The 20,488-nt window shown below is 35.9% G+C and overlaps 1 protein-coding gene and 1 long non-coding RNA gene across 3 annotated transcripts in view; both read left to right on the plus strand.

The window, feature by feature from the left end:
- The first annotated feature begins 2,530 nt into the window (after nucleotides 1-2,530).
- Nucleotides 2,531-20,488, plus strand: part of LOC115423956 (RNA-binding protein FUS-like) — a 28,594-nt gene continuing 10,636 nt past the window's right edge. For both annotated transcript variants that reach the window (XM_030140996.1, XM_030140997.1), the window contains exons 1-8: nucleotides 2,531-2,635; nucleotides 3,930-3,954; nucleotides 6,026-6,204; nucleotides 6,284-6,458; nucleotides 7,345-7,574; nucleotides 9,499-9,694; nucleotides 15,997-16,031; nucleotides 18,378-18,419. In XM_030140996.1, the coding sequence (XP_029996856.1) occupies nucleotides 2,623-2,635; nucleotides 3,930-3,954; nucleotides 6,026-6,204; nucleotides 6,284-6,458; nucleotides 7,345-7,574; nucleotides 9,499-9,694; nucleotides 15,997-16,031; nucleotides 18,378-18,419 (895 nt within the window). In that variant the 5' untranslated portion in view covers nucleotides 2,531-2,622. The remainder of the gene's footprint in view (nucleotides 2,636-3,929; nucleotides 3,955-6,025; nucleotides 6,205-6,283; nucleotides 6,459-7,344; nucleotides 7,575-9,498; nucleotides 9,695-15,996; nucleotides 16,032-18,377; nucleotides 18,420-20,488) is intronic.
- Nucleotides 13,655-15,010, plus strand: LOC115423960 (uncharacterized). Its single transcript, XR_003936033.1, has 2 exons — nucleotides 13,655-14,031; nucleotides 14,070-15,010. It is a non-coding gene; the product is annotated as an uncharacterized LOC115423960 (long non-coding RNA).

Raw genomic sequence — 20,488 nt, forward strand, 5'->3', positions numbered from 1 at the left:
AAGCTAGTTACCCTTAGCTATGGGCTGAGCTTTATGTTCTGTTGTTGAACACTGATTTTCCTTATGTTTTGTCAAGCTGTTTTTCATCAGTTAGTTAAGTTTTTGTTTTTGTTTTAGTTTTTTTTCACTAACACAGCTCAATCGGCGATGTTACCTGGGCAACACTGTAAATAAATCCTACTGCAGTGAAGATTATTCCAGCCTCCTGGTGTGTTTCCTCCTCCACATGGTCAATCATCACATACACATGTACACATCATCATATTCCATCACAAACATATATACACATACACCTACATATGCATACATACACATATATGCATATACACATATACATACCCATGCACATACACTTACAAATACAAGTACAAATTCATATAAACACTGTTACATACATAACACACATTCATTCATTCTGTCATTTAACTAAATCCTACTTTTTCATCACAAACTTTTTGAATATAGAGCTAAAATACACACCCATTGTACTTATTGAATCCTAAAAATGCATTGTACAAAGTATCTTTGAATAGGACTTTATAAGTTCGTATCAGTCAGTATTATTATAAGAGCTTCAGTATTATAACTGATCATATCCAAGCATGGACCACCAGACTCCAGAACAGCTTTGATCCAGAAGCTGTTGGAATAAAGAACTCTTGCTGAACTTGAGCCTAGAGTGCACTTTAAATTGACATTTTACTGCTGTGCACTATACAAATAAAACTTTTTAGTTATTTATTTTAGGGGGGGGGGGATTGTTATTGCTCTTTTATATCAGTATTTTCTTATTTTATCAGTAATTTATACTATTTACTAAATGCTGCTGACAGTCGGGGACCTGAGTACAATGTTTAGTTTCTGTGGGGTTTTTTTGTTTATATATATATATATATATATATATATATATATATATATATATGCTGAAATGACAATTTTTTTTTAAATTTTTTATTTTTTATTGCAAACAAGTACAAACACAATAAAAAAAAAATGACATACTCATTTCTGTCCATATGTGCAAATATAACAAAAGAGAATCACACCTCCAACATGTTACATGAGTCAGAAAATATCTGAACGTATAAGGTAAAAACAAAATAACTAAGACTACCCTTATGAAACAAAAATATATGGCAATATTATATTAAAAAATCCATTTCCATATATGGGAAAGTAGTGCATATATTTTCCAATATACTGCAATATATGCTTTGATCATATATTGATACATATAAAACATATATTGCAATGAAGACAAAAACTGCCCTATATTTTTACATATAGTTTTATTGAAACTCAATTTCTTTCCATTGACACAAGTTTACATAAAGCAGATATTTATCAACACTTCCATTACTTGGTATGCATAATAACATATTTCATGAAAATATGCATCATGATATACATGAAAAAAGTGTTAACTGATAAAAGATGCCTTCTTCGTCATTTTGGCAACATAGGATGAAAAAGATGTACATATATATATATATATATATATATATGTACATGCATATTTTTTGAAGTGTATTGTGTGTTGAAGTTTCTTACTTGCTGTTTTTAATCACCTTTTATATGTTTCTTTTATAATGTTTTAAATGTGTTTCTTTTTGTTTCTTTTATTTCAATGTCCTGTGTGAAGCACCTTGAATTGCCTTGTTGCTGAAATGTGCTATACAAATAAACTTGCCTTGCCTTGTATTACTAAATATATAATTACATATATTTAGTAATACACTAGACAATATATGTATGTATATATGCATACATACATTATGAAGTGTATTACTAAATATATAATGACATATATTTACATATATAAGTAAATATATTGTCATATATGTTTCAATACATGGAAAGCGGCAATTCCTTATGTATTTTTCAATATATTGTAATATAATACAAAATATATTGACACAATATATTATTCTGTATATTTTAAATATAAATATATATTATACAGTAATATATTTTTCAGTCAGTAATATATTGACAGTCAATATATAGAGAAATATATTTTCTTTGCATAAGGGTATACAAATAAAAGATAAGTAGATAAAAAAAAAAAGGGTACAAGGGGTTCAGCACAGATGAAGATTTTCTGTTAGTGTGTACAGTTTCTTAGCTTGGGCATGATCAATTATTTTCAAGCACTTTTTAAACAAAAGGAGTTTGTTTGTAAGTGCAGACCATGAGGGGGAAGTTTGAGCACATCTGCATTTATGTATGGAATATTTTGTGACTATAATTGTTATTCATCAAAAACTCATCTTTTTTATTTTTGAGGATTACACCCATCTGAATGTCATTATGAGAGAGGAAGTCCATTTCCATAGAACTAGAGGACAGCCAATCACTGCTGAAATGACAAATAAACTTGTATCTGAATCTGAATCAGGTGTTTCCTGTAACTGCAGAGATAAGGCGCCATCTGCCGGTGGTCACCTGAAGTGCACCTGGTGTGTGTGCGTGTGTGTGTGTGTGTGCGTGTGTGTGTGTGTGTGTGTGTGTGTGTGTGTGTGTGTGTGTGTGTGTGTGCTTCATCTATCTCCATCTTGCTTCTCTTTCTCTCTGGTTCAGTCATTCAATTAAACACATTTTGGTTCAAGGCTTCTGGGTAAAATGTCTTCTAACGGTAAGACACTGAGCTCCTGTCCGTGCTGTGGAGTCCTAATGTTGTCGGTGGACGGGTGTAATATTATCGGGGAATAACTGGAAGGGTAAATAAAACCCGTAAACCCGGACAATTATCAGAAAATGTGTCCTAATATTAAACAGGGACCGGCGAATATGCTAGCTAGTCTCGTAACGCGTATCTAATGTTAGCTAATATTAGCTATCTGTGTCATATGTTTATTATAGTATACGCGTGAAGACGGGATTTCTGCTTTAATTCATATTTCATTAAACGTCCACGGTTCTATCTAATTACAGGTGTGAGTATAAACCACATGTGTTCACTGTGCAGAGGTTATATATTGTGGTTAGCATTAGGCTAAATGCTAACCACACTAGTTAACTGTATATATCTTTCTGGTTAGCATTTAGCTTAGTGGACCGTTTTTCCTCGTTAATAGCGGCTCACTTGTGCTGCTGACCCAGTTCTGACTGCAGCTCCGCCTCTCACTGTTAACCAGGTTCAAACAGACCCCAGCATCCTCCAGCATCCACCAGCATCCTCCATCTACTGCATTTACAGCCAGTTTATCATCTCCCTACTACATGGGGGATTGTTGTACAAATAGAAACACTTATTGTATCGTCATCTGTAACACTGGGTTATAAAAAAAAATGTTATTTGCAAGTTGTCTAGGTTTTTTCAACTGAATTAGGACCATTTTGCACCACTAAATCCAAAAATGTAATCTGTTTTTCTCAGTCAGGTCAGGTTTTTTTTTTTTTGCTAATTTGATTTGGAAAAATTTGATCTTCTCACAAAATTGCTTACATGTTTGTGACTTTATCAGTTGATTTTTTTTATGTAGTTCTCACCCAAAATAGCTTTTAAGAGAAAAAAAAATCCTTTTCTAACAGGATTCCTGTTAGGTACAATGGTGTATTCAGTGCAGATGTAGCAGAATATGTCGGGCTTATTTTTGCAAGATCTTCTAGTCGAAGCCATTTCATTCACCTGTAATATTAAAAAAAACATTAATCATAAGTTAGCAAAAGTAAAATCTTCAGAACTCATTTATTGCAAGAAATATGAAAGAATTTTGTATCATATGATGTGAAAATGCCCATAAATGTAAGCACAAATGTTTAAAAGCCAATATGGAGCATAGTTCAGAAAGTTGACCTGATTGAGCAAAATTAATGTGATTTTTGGATTCAGCACACCAAAATTATCCTAAATCAGCTCAAAAAACTTAAACAGTAAATTTGTTGTTGACCAGTGTAATAATATCTATTTGTGTTTATTATTGTAGATTATTCCCAGACTTCTGCACAGGGGTGAGTATTTACAAACTCTGGAATAATCCATTAACAGCACTCACATCATTTGTTGATTATGATTTTAATCCTCTATAATCACTATACTGTTACTTAAGACTTTTGCTCTATTACATCTTAGAGGCAACTGATGTAGTTTTTATTCCACTTGTACGATAGCTTTTGTTCCTATTCACTCTGTTTCATCCTCTTCCTCTCCATTAAAAGCCACACTTCTTAATGTGTTGATTTTTGTGTTAGGCTTTCTTTATAACTCCCATGGATTATTTTAAAAATGCATCATCACAAAATTGAAAACCAGCTTGTTTTGTAGAGCTCAGGAAATATTGAATTTTGAGTGATGCATGGGTCTCAGGTGAAAGAAACACTACAAGCATATGATAATAATCATATAAAATTATGCTTTATTATAGATTCAACGTCTTCCAGTGCACAGGTGTCAAACATGCGACCCGGGGGCCAAAACCGGTCTGCCAAAGGTTCCATTTCGGCCCACGGGATGAATTTGCAAAATGCAAGTTAGGGCAACGAACTCAAAAATAATATCATAATAACCTATAAATAATGACAACACCAATTTTTTCCTCTTTGATTTAGTGCAGAAAACATTAAATTATGAAAATATTTACATTTACAAACTATCGTTTAACAATAAAATGTGAATAAGATGAACAAATATGAACAACCTGAAATGTCTGGAGAAAATTAAGTGCAATTTTAACAATATTCTGCCTGTTACTAAATGTTTTGTGCCTTTGTAGATCTGATCCATAATGCACATGTATAAATGATAAGTTGAGGCAGAATATTGATAAAATTGTACTTACATTTCTTAACAAATTTCATTTTTCAGGTTATTCACATCCTTTTTGTTTGGATAGTTTGTAAATATTGGCATAATTTAATGTTATTTTTTGCACTAAACCAATTTGGAGTTGTCATTATTTATTGGCCATCATGCTATTATTTACTGGTCCGTCCCACTTCAGATTAAATTGGGTCGAATGTGGAAGAAAATTAGTTTGACAGCCCTGTTACAGTGTAGAATTAGTTGGAATGAGCTCAGCATTAAACATGTACACAGTAAAATACAGCATACAAACTACTGGAGTCTAACTGTCCAGTCCAGTCACTGTGTTTCAGTGGAGCATTACTTTATTTAAAATAGTTTATATTTTAGTTTAGTTTAGTTTAGTTTATTTGAAAGGGGACAATGCAATTTCATAAAACACATGGTTACACATGGTTAAAAAAAAGCCAGAATTAGCCAGAAGGCTAGTTTTCATCTGTAGTCCCCAGATGAATATATGAATATATGATTTCTATCATATAATGTACCTGGACTCATATGCAAGACATGAGAGGCTTTTGAGCTGCATTGTGTAATAAATTCCCATTATGCAATAAAAGTTCAAAATGTAATAAGAATGTCACGTCATCTTGTAATAAAGCCGCATTATGTAATAAACTGATGCATTTTGTAATAAACTACCTCAGTGTATTATGTAGTAAATTTTTTCTCATTATTACAATTTGAGAAATTTACAAAATGCACTTGAAACATTTTTATTTTCAGGAAAATGTAATGTGCTAAATTAATCTTTAAACTGTGTGGTTAAAGTTCTGATTCCATTACCTGGAGCTCCTGTGACTAATGTCTTCTAAATTGCTCTGAAATTATATTAATTTGGATTGTTATTACATAATGAACCATGTTATTACATTTTTTTTTAAATGAAAATGTGTCAAATGCATTTTTTAATAAATTTCTCAAACTGTAAGAACTTACTACATAATGTGGAAAAATTTACTATATAATGCGTTGACGTAGTTTATTACAAAATGCGTCAGTTTATTACATAATGCGGCTTTATTACAAGATGACGTGACATTCTTATTACATTTTGAACTTTTAGTACATAATGGGAATTTATTACATAATGCGGCTCAACAAGGCCCATTGCATCATTAAAACACTATCTACTCAATTTAAATCATTGTGAAAGGTTTTGAAATTCACAGTTACATACATATGATATGGAGTTTGACCATTTATCTTACCTCCTCGCAGTTATGGGTCCTACGGCGGCAGCAGTGGTGGAGGTGGTGGCGGTGGTAGCCAGGGCTACGGTCAGTCCTCTGGCCAGGGTTACAGCCAACAAGGATATGGAGGGTACAACCAGAGCTCTGACAGTGGCTCAGGCTCCTACAGCCAGGGAGGATACGGCAGCTACGGCCAACCGCAGTCCGGTAGAAATTAGACACATACTATTCAAATTACAAACATTTTTCCTGCCACATTCGACATTTGTGTCCTCCCCTCTTCTAGGTGGATACGGCGCTCCACCCTCTAACCAAGGTGGGGGTGGTTATAGTCAGTCAGGCCAGTCTTATAACTCTGGAGGGTATAACAGCAGTAGCCAGCCTCCCAGCATGAGCTACAATCAGCAGTCGTCCTTCTCTGGTTACGGCCAGCAGCAGCCTCCTTCTTCATCCTCAGCAGGGTGAGACACCTCCAGCTACTCCTCATTTTCCCCAAGTCTATTTTCACTGCAGAAACCCCATGCCCAGTGACATAATCCCAGCAGTCTTACAAGAATTTCAGTTTAACATGATGAAATCTGCAGAAACCCTGGAGCAGAAACAGCAACTGTAAAAGCAACCACTGGAAAGATTTTCTGTATAAATATGCTTAACCGTATAAAAACATTTGTATCATATTTGCTATGTCAGGTTCTGAGATGTTTATCTGATCAACAAGATCAATACTTTCCTTAAAAACTTGTTGTAAATGCCCCGATACATGTTTTCTGCCCCCTGGTGGATTATCATCCCACTACAGCCAATGAAAAGACTTTTTTTTGCCCTTTTCAATATGGCCACTAATGTTAAATCATCCAACACACACTTTGTAGCAAAGTCTTTGGTAATTTTCAAAAACTTACGTTAAGAAGAACACGTATATTGTTATTCAGTTAAAAATTGAAAAATTCTGAAAAATATTGAAATAATGGTGCCATTCAAGGGAAATAAAAAGGCTGTAAAAAGTTTTATGGAGAAAAAAAAATACCTGAAATGTTCGATATTTTCAAAATGTTACTGGTAAAATTAATTCTTGTATCTAAAGTTAACATTGAGAGAAAAAAGTTGTCAAAAACATTCAATTCATTGAATGTGATACAAAAAATAAATCATAAACAAAATGATATAGCAATTTTTTTTTTGTTTGGATCATGCACAAAGGGCAAATAAACATTTCAATTCCAAAAAAATTTAATTTTGTGGCTAGCTTTCAGTGGGTCAGGTTTTACGGGGTTCATTTCCTGTCCAACACATTTCTGACAGAGGAATAGTTGTTGTTTCATGTTAATGGTTGTTTTCTCTCCAAAGTTTTGAAGGTAACTCACCGACCCCAGGCTACAACCAACCACCAAGTGGAGGACCAAGTGGAGGTGGATACGGCAGCAGCGGAGGCCAGACTGGGGGTTATGGGAGCGGTGGGAGCCACCAACAACCTCCCCAGCATGGAGGAGGTCACTACAACCAGCCTCCAAGCTACAACAGCCCCCCCCCACAAAGCTACAGCCAGCAGAGCCAGTATGGACAGAGTGGAGGCGGAGGTCAGCAGTGGTCATATTTCTTAGTGTTATTTTTGACCCTTTCATGCATGAATTATGAGAACCTAATCAAGATTTTTTTTCCTGTGTTTTTATTCCTCTGTAGGCATGAAAAAAATCAATGTGATTGAGTTTTTTCCTATGAACCTATTTTTCATGGAGTTACAAAATCATGCATTTAATTTTAGAAGCAAAGAAACATGTATTTACTGATATACTGTATGAAAACTGTGAGATGAAAACACTTTTAATGCTGCTAATCGGATATTTTCTCACATTTTAACAATACCTGCATGGAGAAAAGATGCAAAAAAACAAACAAACAAACAAAAAAAACTTTGTTTAAAAAAAAAACCAAACTGTTAATTACAGTTTAATAACAATTAGCAAATTTTTTTTTACACTCAAACATGTGACTGCAGATCAGGTTTATCTGGAACAGCACATTTACTGTAATGGTATGAATGTCAGTGTATGGGATGATACTTAAGCATCCACTGTGTTGGCTGATATGGAACTAAAACAACAAAATCCATAAATATATAAGAGGACACCTTTAACAGCTGTCCACTGTAGGGACCACTATGCATGAAAGGGTTAATACTGTATGGGCTATCCTGACTTCCTATTTTTCTGTGTTTGTTTCTTGCAAATTTTTGGCTTTTTTTCAGAGGATGTCCACGTTATTTTTGTTTTAAATTTGTGACTTAAGAATTTTATACGCTTTTTTTCCTTTGAGTGTTTTTTAAACATAAAATGGCTTTAAAATGGATTCATAAGACTAATGTAAAATTACATGATGATCAGTTTATTAGCTTATGGCACTGAAAAATGAAATTCAATCACTGTATCAGAGGTCAGCTAACAGTGGACTTTAAAGCTGCAGCCACCCCCACCAAGGTTATAATAGTTTTGGATTTTTCATTCTAGTTTAGTTTTATTTAGTTTTGACTTTTTTTTCTCTAATTCAGTTCGTTTTAATTCGTTTTTAGAGCAGGTTTGATAGTTTTTAGTAGTTTTCGGTATTTTCTAAATGCTTAGTTTTAGTATTAGTTTTAGTTTTTTCATACCTTTTATTCAAATAAATCCCAGACAGGACTCTGCTGCTTTCTCCCAACTTTAGTCTCCATGTTTCCAGGTAGAGTGGGGACCAGAAGACGACTGGAAACCACAAGTGACAGACCATGAAATACCGTATGGTGCCACTGGCTAAAATTGCTAGAGTGAAATAAATCGATTTCATATCAATCTGACGTTGATAAAAACAAAAACGAAGGGAATTTTATCCATAATTTTTATCCGTTTTAGTTAGTTTTGTAAACACACAATACAGTTTCAGTTAGTTGTTGTTTTTTTCTTTTAATTATAGTTTTTATTTATTTCAGTTAACGAAAATGTTTTTACAATTCTAGTTTTCGTCATTTCGTTAGTTTTCGTTAACAATAATAACCTTGACCCCCACCCTATGGAACATACTCCCACAAAACATCAGGAACTCAGACTTAAAACAAAACTTCAAATCACTACTCAAAATTCACCTGTTCAGACTTGCATTTTCTTGAGCCTCTTTTTCTTTTTTTTTCTTTCTCTCTGTTGTTTTTGTTTTGTTTGTTTGTGAAGCATCTTTGAGTGTCCAAAAAGCGCTGTATAAGTGTTATGTATTATTATTATTATTAATAAAGGCCAATATAACAATGAAAAGTTTTAACAGTAAAATGCTCATAGCTGATTGATTTGCCACAGGAAGTGTTTATTTTTTGTGTTTTTTTATTTTATTTTTGGTCTATCTCTGTCATTTGCACATCTTACTCTGTTATGCTCTTAAAATAGAACAGGTCCAAAAATAGGCGGTGTGTTAAAGAGGCATCGCTGATCGTTAGGAAATCAGTTATTCTGTAGAAGTGTGACGGTCTCAATCCTCTCTCAGGATATGGAGATGAAAGTCCACCAATGAGCGGAGGAGGAGGGGGAGCGTACGGGAGTCTGGACGGAGGTTATGGAGGTCAAGATGGCCGTGGTGGGAGGGGCCGTGGAGGTGGATATGGAGGTCGAGGAGGTGGTGGATATGATCGTGGTTTTGATCGAGGAGGCCGAGGTGGACCAAGAGGAAGAGGAGGCATGGGGTAAGTGTTTCCATAGGTATTTTTATCTGAAGTCTGGAATCTGAGTGTGAGTACAGCTAAGCATGTAAAGATTTTCTTACTCGTTACATGCATAACTGTGTGGAGGGAGTAGGGGTGTAACAGCCCATGTAATCGTCTCAAATACAGAAGTTTCACTTTTGTGCATACAGTTAAATGGTAAATATGAGTTGAGAGCATTTCACACAGAGCCTTGTAAACATTTATCACATTTATCACATAAGCCATGTGATGCCTGTCGAAATTTTTTAAGGTATGTTGTTAAGCAATGAAATTACTTGATTTTGTGAAAACTGCAAAAAAGTTGTGATTTTTTTTTTTTTTTTTTTAAACAAAGACAGCTTAGTCCATTGAAAATTAAAACATACTGCTCTGAGTGTTCCCAGTCATCTCACTGAAAAGGTCCTACATTAAAGTCAATTCTTTCAAAACTCAGAGATAAAATGGTAAAATCTGCTGGATATTGATATATCTCAAGAACATAGACAAACATTGTGTTCATTTCAGTATCCAAGACAAAATTAAAAAAAAAAAAAAAAAAGTCTCTGCATCTGAGAAATGAGTTTGGTGACATATGGCTGCAGTGAACTGCTATGATCGATGAAAGGCAAGGTAAACTTGTCAAATCTGCAATTTTCAGTGAATGAATAAAACTGCAAGGTCTGACAGAACTGGGGCTGGTTGTTGAATTTACATTAGCTGTGACTATTAGGACATTGCAACTTCCTGGAGGGACTGAACAGCGAGTTTGGAGGATGGCAAGTTTAGCTAAAGCTGATAGGTGTCTGGCTAAGTCATAATATAAGATATAATACTATAAATTACATACAGGGGGTCACAGAAGATTTCATTTGAGTTGGCAAATAAATTCACATCTCAAGCACTTCAAGTAAATAAATAAGTAAACAAATAAATGGACAAGAGGTGTGGTTGTATTTGCAAAAACTCAATTTAGTATGAAAAGCTAATGTACATTTTGTTTGCTTTACTGATGTGAGGAAAAATAAACAAAAGAGATGATTAATTAACTCCATCTCAATACACCGTATTTGGCTAATTTAAAAACTATTTCATGTATACAGCAGAACTTTGCAGTAGGGGCTTAATTTATTCCATGACCAAGCTCATTTTGTGATTTACTCATTTTGAGTCAATTTTCCCAACTGAAATTAATTGAAATATGAGTAATCCATCCCAGCCCCCCAAAACTACCCAAAAATCCTGTTTTAAGGGTTTTTAAAACAGGACAAGTGCTGTTAGAAAGAAAATATCAGTTAAAAAAACATAATAAAAGAGAATGTAAAAGAAATAAACAGGTTTTATTAACCTATTTACCTAAAAGATGAGACAATCTGTATGTGAGGAAGATGGTGGAGCGAGGAGGAGGAGGAGGATTTTATTTGAAAAAAGAATCATGATCACATGGTGTGGTCTCAATGAGATGAACATGTGACCTGAGTGGGTGGAGGCTGCTCCTGTTGGGAGGAGCATGTGTGAGCTCAGTGCTGACTAGCGGTAGCTAGTGTGACACTCGCTCATACTGCGAATTTCCACTTGTGTTTCCAGAAAAAAATACTTAGGAGCCGCGGCTCGTAAAAGAAAATACTTGGATGATGGTGCACTTGCACTGCGAGGTTCTACTGTATTTGATTTCAGTACAAAAGTTGTAACGTATGTTAAGTAAACCTCATGTGGAAATGGATGGTTGACCTATTCACAGTTTAAAAAAATGTGGGAGTGGCAGTAAAAATGGCAGAAATGTTGGTTTCTCATTTTTAAAAAGTGGGTCCCCTGAAAAAAGCTTTGGGAAAGCTACGATCATTTGACTAAGACTGTGTATTCTTCCACATGGATGCAGCCAGAACATTTGTATGGTTTCCCATTTAAAAAAAGTAGGTGTGCAGGAGAAATCTGGGGACTGTTAAGCTGCAAGACCTACAGGAAAAGTGGAACTTACACTAGTGTTTGTACAAAATCAATGAAACTAACTGAACCTTATGCATTTTGGGCATCGCTGATGCTTTTTCCTGTTGGACCTAACTCATACAAAACATGGTGTCTAAACTGACAGTGACGTCTGCATACCGTTACACTCCAAAAAAACCAAACAAAAAGACAAAGGACTGCTCTACAGTCTCAGCTGCATGTTAAGCAGGGCAGTTTGTGGGCTAATGTGATTGCCTCTTGGCCTTTCACTTGCCTCTGAGGGGATAATACCAGAAAGATAGTTAAATGGCCACAGGTGCATTGATCATCATTCTGATCTTGGTGTCCTTACAGGGAATGACACTGGTGGAACAAGGTGGATCTACAGTAAAAGTATTTTAAATTGATGGTATTATATCACTAAAGGCTGGTGATGAAATGCTACAATAATACCGTAAATTTTAATGTGGTTACTCAGCTGCATAGACATAGATATTGTATAAATGAAGTGAGCACAGTCTCCAAAAAAACCAAACCAAACACATTTTATCTCTATAACTTGAGTGATTCACTATGATATCAGAGTTAATGCTGGACATACATGCTGGGGTCTGGGGTCTGCTTGCACTTGCACTCAGTGAGTGGCTGGTGGTCAGACAAAACAAACCCACAATCCCATTTACAATGAGTATCACAAAAGTAAGTGATGTTCATTTGCAGGTGCACTGAAAATGTAACACTGACTTATAAGAATAAATATGAATAGATCCTTGGTCTGGATACACAGTATGTGTTAGAGCTTGAACTGGGACTGACCGCTGTATTGAGTTATGAGGTCACTCAGTCTAATATGATAAAATGTACCTTCACTGAAATTTTCAATAACAGAAAGAGAGAATAATAAATAAATAAATGTTAACAATAACCATAAATTTAAGGTATTTTACAGCTGGAACAGATATGCATTAACTTCTATCTTTGTTTCTGTTTGATATCTAACAAATTACAGTCATTCACAAATGCACTCTCACAGTCATGGGACAGAAACTTGGGAAACAAACAGGTTTTACTTTCTGTGTATCTTTTCTTAAACGTGAATGTGTGGAAACTCAACAGGACTTAACAGTAAAGACTGCCTAAGTGGCGCGTTCACGGCCCCTCCAACCTGATGAGACAGAAGCAGAACCATGGAGCTTTCACCTGAAGCATGTGTCCTTCAGGCCTGTTCTTATTCCACCTGCTCCTGTCCTCTGTCCACATGAATGAAACCAGATGAAAACAGCAGATGAACCTGCTGAAGTCCAACCCTTTAAAGAACCCAGTCAGTCCAACAGGAGTCCAGAACAACAGTGGAAGTTCCACCACTGGCATTTCCTGACTGGGTCAAGTTTGGAGTAACAGCACCACCTAGTGTTCAAGAACCTGCACTTTCCATCTGACTCCAGTCCTGTTCATGGAGTTCCATCTAAAAAAAAACAAAACAAAATTCAACACAACATTCAGAATATGAATGTGTGGAAACTCAACAGGACTCAACAGTAAAGACTGCCTAAGTGCACGGGGCTGGTCAAATGCCAAGTTGGGCTAGTCAGTGTGGAAAAAAAACTGAACACATCTTTCCTGTTGAAATGATAGACATTGCATTGGGGTGAACTGTGTCCCTTCCTTCTCATGTCTGTGTTCAGTATTGATTAGTGTAGCTGGGTGGGGTTTGAGGATGTGTACGAAACTTCAACCAGATATAGTTCAGTTAGCTGCAAGTTGTAAAGTAAGGAAGATAAAATTTTCAGGAATCACAAATAAAAAATAAAAATATTTGTGTACAGGAAAAATAAACTCTAAGACGAACAAGGCAGCGGCTCAAATACAAAGGTTAATATAAGATAAACACAAGGCAATTTTATGAAAGTCAAACAAAGACAGTGGTGTCTAACAAACCCATGTGAACTAACTGCAACATTTAGCATGTAATGGGTTCATTCTTTGGTGAATTGCCTCAGTGTGGTTCAACAGAAAGTCTGCATTGCATTTTTCAGTGCTGGGAACTGAAAGACTTGCCTTCTGACAAATGTTCAGACTATAATAATACATTATCAGAATGCAAAAACACCCTGACTCCTGTAGTCGTGCTTTAAAATGACAAGAATTTCAACCTTCCATCATTGTCGTAGAAGTTACGACATGATTCAAGTCAAAACCAAAGGGTTCGCTGTCATTAAGCCAAGTCTGCAACACTGCACTGAGTTTGTTGTACGACCTCCACATTTTTGTCAAAGGGGGAACAACTCATTCCCAAATAACTACGTATGAAGATGGTTCAGTAGACTTAACCACTCTGTATTCCAGCCTGCATTTCTGCACACTCTTAAGAAATCAAAAAACACAAAAAAATGGTCGAGGGTTGTGGCAGATGTAATAAAAATAAAATTAGGCATAAAGGTAAATCATACTGAGTTGTGTGATCAGATGTGGAGTCACAACAAGTGAAGCTATGAAGCAAAAATCTGGTAAGTTCATGTTTTTGTTTTTCTCACAGAGGTTTCACAATACCAAGTGTAAATATTTGTAACTACAAAATGTTGATGAACGCACAGAAAACGTAGTGTTCCATTTCATCTTGTGTTTTCATCCATTACAGGTTGTTTTTAATTCTATTTTCTTCCATTACAATATTTGGATATGTTGAACACAGACAGCAGTAGGATTTGACAGATTAAAAACCAGGACAGTTGTTTTCATTTGCATTTGAGCTGATATGGTAGTGTGTGCTGTCCAGTGACCTTCTATAATATATATTTATGTCCATAATGAAATCTAAAAACAAATTTCTGGTGCTGTTGGGTGCAGAGTTCAGAAAGTGAACTCTGATTTTTAGCTCATATTGTAATGTGGTTGACACATTCAGACACAATGAGCATATGTATTTCAACAGAAGAAACACAGCAAAAACCTAAAGGAAAAGGAGTATGTATCTAACAATGCTAAGCTTTAATATTTATTTTGCATCTTTAATGTTAAACTTACTAACCTTCTCAGGGGAGGGACTCAGCTAATTTGACCCAAACCTTAGTTTAAAGGCATTATGGTTTATTATTTCTGCCCTCAAAAGCATTTGTGCGTCCACAACACTTGAGTTGTGTGTCAGTGAGGACCAAACAGTGGTCTAGTGTTTGACCACTCATGAACATGCATAAGACATTGCCATCACCTGCTTCTCTCACCTGTTCTCACCACCCTCCCAACCAGGATCACTGTGTCATACTCTGCTTTAATTGATGTTTGAATCTTCTCCTAGGATTTTACCCTCTCCAGGCTGGCTTCAAATGGGGGGAGTCCACAGACAGTTGATAGTCTTCTTGTAGGTAGATGAAAAAAAAGAACCAGTAATTTGAGAATACATGGGAAAAGTGTAAAAGAACACCAATACTGGTTTTGCAGAAATTTGTTTGGAGACTAAAGGCTGTGTGAGAACTAAAAGAACATCAAACCTGTTCTGAGTCCAAGGTATTCAGGTTGGGTTAACGGCTTATTGGTGAGATACAGGGGTACTGACAAGACAGTTTGACTAAGATTTCATATTTCAACTGTTCATAAGTAGGGCTGTAAGAAAATATCAGTTCTGCAATATATCGCGATATTTCATTTCACAATACTGTGTCAATATTAAAAAGTACTGCATCGGTATTTTTAGGTATTTATTCAAATGCAGCCATGGTGGAGGTTGATTTTTGTTTTTCTTTTTTGTTTATATTTTATTTATTATTCTTATTTCACACTCTTTTATGAAATAATGTTAGTTCCTTTGTTGGGATTGAACTCAAATCCTGTTCTGATGTTAGTTGTGAACTAACAGAATCTGAACATTTGAACAGGATCTGAAACTGGAATGTCTGTAAAACAGACTTTCAGTTTGAACACACTTTGAAGATTTTGTGATAGAACATTAGATCCTGTTCTGATCAAATAAAAATGTCTGTAGTATTTGTATATATTTCTGGTGTAATGCAGTTATTCAAGGAAATGATCATTTTAAAAAAAGAAAATTTGCCTTTTTAACAGTATCATGACATATCGTGATATATCGTATTGTGATCCTAGTATTGTGATTTGTATCGTATCGCCAGATTCTTGCCAATACACACCTGTATTCATAAAGACAAAGTCCTTAAACTGGTCTCTTGTCCCCAAGAGACTGTGAGTGACATAAAGTAGGGGTTTAGTGCCAAATGAGGAGGGGTGGTTTAATAGGGACACTATGAAAGTGAAGGGTACCCACCCAAAACCCACAACCCAAAGAGAGAAATCGCTGTGAGCACCAGCCCTTCAATGCGTGTCGTTTTTCTCTTCCTCTCCATCAGAATGGGCGACCGTGGAGGATTCAATAAGTTTGGTGGTAAGTGATAAAAAAGCACCTGAGCACAAAGGTTTGTTTCCAAGCTAAAGGGAGGGGAGATCCAATTATTCAAAGAAAGTAAAAAGTTATGGTGCTTGTCATGAAAAAAACCTGCTAATTTATACAGAACATTGTTGGAAATATCCACAGATGACTGTTTGCTTAAATGAAGTGTATGGAGTTTTCCAGCTGCTGAGAAAAGGTGAATGTTGGCTCAGGGAGGTCAATCCTTTTCTGCTGAGTACAACAGGGTATACCGTACAGTGGGTGATAAGCGGAGGCATTGCAGGTGTACAGTTTCCAGCAGAGGGAGCTGCAGCCTTAGTTCCTCCACTGGTCTACGGTGTCGTTGATGTTGAAGTGCAACAGTGTTTTGAATGGTTGAACACAGGGATGTTTGGAGCTTGTCTGGTCTATGGACCTTAAAACCTACTGTGCTGAATGTGATAGTGTGTCAGAATCCAATGAAAGGTCTTACATTTAGAAAGTGAAACACAGCAACAGCCTGTGAAATGCACAGTCCTCACAGTGTGTCAAATATTGTAAAGATAAAGCAGGTGGTGACTTATGTATGAACAGGTAAAATAATACCAAAGTTCTTGGGTTGTAAGAAACTGGCAACATTGCTCCATTGCAACATGGCTGTAAACCCTCAGGACAAAATCTCCGCTGAACTCTTACAATTAAAGCTGAATCCTAAAAACAAGTTTGATTACATTACTGCAATATCAACATTTAACAGTAAGGTTATATTTTTCCCTTTGTGCTGTATATAAAAATAAAGCACGTGGTTTCTAAAGGACACAGAAGTACTTATTGGCAGCAGTAGGAAAACTGAAATATTTACATTATTTAGTTTTCTGGTGCTCTTACTAAGGTGTTATCTAATATATATTTAGTAGAGTTGAAAAACATACTCTCTTCAGTGTTCAGAGTTGTCTACTGAGTTTGGGTTTTACAACAAAGACTATTATACTTACAATGTTAATACAAAAAATATCCTGAATTCCCCAATGTGATTCTTATTATAGAACCTTTACTACACTTACATAACATTATTTCAGTGTAATTAAATAAATTCTAGTGTTTGAAACATAATCCCCATAGTTTTTATTATAGGATACACAAGTGATGTAGATCTGACCTTAAGTGACACTTAGAGAGTCACATGAGTAATAAGATGATCACATTCACTGAGATTACACCAAAGACAATGAAAGGATCTCCTCAAATAAACTTGGTTTCATTAGCTTGACAACATGCCAAGCTTGGAAATTCCATGACATTTACTGGTACTGTCATGGAAAAGGTGTGTCCATTACAACAAAATCTGTGCAGGAAACACAATGAGTCACTCCAGTTGTGTAATAACAGCAGCACTGCTCAGTCAGTTTCCTGAGGGACAATTCTTCAAACCTCAGAAGCATCAGTTTGGTGCACAACTGGTCTGTGTGCAGGAAGCGATGCCATCTTTAAGTGTTACAACAGTTGTGTTGATGGAAGGGCGCTGTTTAAAGACGTGCTTAAAGGCATGACGTCGAACTGTTAATTGTGGAGCTGCGAGTCGAGCAGCAGTCAGTGTCCAAACAGCTGTACGGACACAAAAGGGTTTTCAGAATCAGATAACCTCTAAAAACAGCACTGGCAGCTACAGTATGAACGGGCTAATGGTGAAAAACTGTTGACTGAAAAACGTCAGAGCAACAAAAATGTTGGTATTTAAAAGACGTGTAGAGGGGCTGTTTCTTAGAAACCATTGTTCAGCTTTGTGAAAAGCAGACCTAAGAACAAATCACATGCATCACCATGTCAGTGTATGTATTCAAAAAGGGCATTGTGTTGCAATCTGTTGGCCTGCATTCCAAAAACTGCTAAAGTTTGTGTGAAAAGAGATTTAATGCCCTCTTAAGGACTGTATCAATCCCTTGAACTGAGGTCTGTTTTAAACAACGTCAAGAACCGAACTTTTGTGGTTGTGTAGAAACTTAAACAAGAACTTATTTTCACCTGAAAAACAAACAGATGGTTTGTTGGCAGAGGTGTGGTGGTGATTATCAAACAGCAAACAGTATGCCACCAATGTAGATAATCTTGTTTGGTACACTTCTGGGAATTTGGAGTTAATGGGAGCAACTCATTAGGTTCTGTGTACAAGTGTTCATAATCATAAAATAAGTGAATTAATGACATAGTTGGAAGGCAGGATGTGTTTGGGACATTAAATCGTAGTCGCACTAAGACAGTGCTATGTTCCTCAAAAATAGTAGAAGTGTTCTCATGTTACACTTTATAGCATATGTTCTCAGGTTTCTTGTCCACAACTGATCTCTGTTTTTACTTCTTAAGGACCAAGAGACCCGGGACATGGACATGGAGGACCCGGCTTCAGTAAGTCCATCTGTTCACATGATTTCACTTCAATGAAAAAACTGGTAATTTAAGCACTATCTTGCCTTTAACTTGGCATCCACATTATTATTATTGGTCAGAATAGAATAGAATAGAAGTTACTGTATCCATCCCCATGGAAGAAATTCAAGCTGTCCAGCAGCTCACATAGAATCCACAGTCACAACACAACAAAAATACAACATGTAGAGGTATATAGAAATATAAAAATGACATATTAATATAAAAATATCATAGTCCATTTCAGATTTCCATTCCAGTTTCCATTTTATGTGTTTCCATGAATACTGAGGGATTATTCCTCTAGTATCTAAACATAGACTCATACAGTCTTTGCTCCAGTGCTGATAATCAGCAGCAGCAGCTCCTTAGTGTTTGTTCTGAGTATGGTATGGAACATGATATTAAATATAATGTCAATAAGAAACAACAAAAGAGGATAAATATGTCAAATTTCCATATTTGAACTTGCTGGATAATGATGTCACTCTGTAATGATAAAAGATCTAAGGCGTTTTAATGCAGAACAACTGACAGGGGATATTTGTACATATTGTCATCACATACATATCGTCATGACGATATTTGTACAGTGCCGCATGTTGTATGTATAAGCAAATATTCTCTTATGTCATTTCATTGTATGTACAGATGGTGTGACCGTGTCATACTGTACTTCCCTTTTACGTCACATTTGTGGTCAAACTGTAGTAAAGCTAGCCTCTTAGAGAGACTTAAAGACTGAAAGTAGCTGATGAAGATGTGCAGATTATTACAGAATAGACCGAGATGCCCTGCTGTAGTGTAAGTGCAAGTTTGATCTAATGTATGAACTACTTTACCGGTTTAATATTTAATGCTCAGTAAAGCATTTAAAGGCATGTTTCTATTCAAAGTGCAGAAGAAAATCCAGTTTGAAAAGCGTGGTTCCGAGGTGGTTTAGTAAGTTTAGATTTAGTTTTGATAGAAAAGGACAGATTTGTCTACTCTGCTGCTTGGTTAAAAAGCTACTAAAACTTACTGCATTTTACTTTCTTCTAATGTTTAAGTTAATTTATTTTAAGGATAAGATGACAAAAAACCAAAAACACAAAGAAAACTTCCATGTAAATAGTTCACAGTTCCATTTTACTGTTACGCGATCCAAAATGGCTGCCACCCTATGATGTCGCAATATGCAAATTAGATGAGTATATTTACTCCCACTTTGAACTTCAGGTCTTGCCCATTATGTTTCTCATTTACAGTATGACTTTATCTGAGAACACTTCTAAGATACAGCTTTTTTTACTTAAACTTTTATTGGTTTTCAACAAACAAAAAAAAACAAAAACAAGAAAAGCATTTGGAGAGCGTAGACCTCCGCCAAGGCAGATCAGTGGGCCCCGTGCCCCCCCTGCCCCCAATCACCACCAAAGTTGAATCATTTCTTCCTTGTGCCAGTATCAGCTTTTCCTGAAAATTTCATGAAAATTCATCCATAACTTTTTGAGTTATCTTGCTAACAAACACACAAACAAACACGCACACATGCAAACACACGAAGCAAAGCCATCACAAATCCCTCTGGTGGAGGTAAAAAGAGGCCGATGCTTTGACTTACATATCGATATAGATACCTGCACAAAGTGTGTAGAAAAAAAAAAAATGATGAGAGAGGGATTCATGGAGCTCCATGAGGTGATGGTGCAAAGGATAAAATCAACAAAATCAAGGCCACTATCAAGATACAGATTTTTGAAATCTTCAAATCAAAATCGAATACATTTGAAAAAGATAAAAAAAAACCTCTGGTGCCTAAAGGGTTCATAGAGTGAGTGCTCTTCTCAGTATTTATGGGGTGTATCTCACCTGTTGCCCTCAAAGTGCAAGTTCCCCTGGACAAACCCCGTCTCACTTTGACCTCCACAGTGGTCACTGTAATGTTGATGTGGAGTTGAGGTGTCGAGTGTTTGTTGCCAGGTTCATCCACAGAACACTAACAACAGCCCACTGACGCTGGGAAAACATACAAGAGTAACTATAGAGCACCTTCACAACAAAACAGA

This window comes from Sphaeramia orbicularis, chromosome 8 (genome assembly GCF_902148855.1).
Source record: "Sphaeramia orbicularis chromosome 8, fSphaOr1.1, whole genome shotgun sequence".
Classification (NCBI taxonomy): Eukaryota; Metazoa; Chordata; class Actinopteri; order Kurtiformes; family Apogonidae; genus Sphaeramia; species Sphaeramia orbicularis.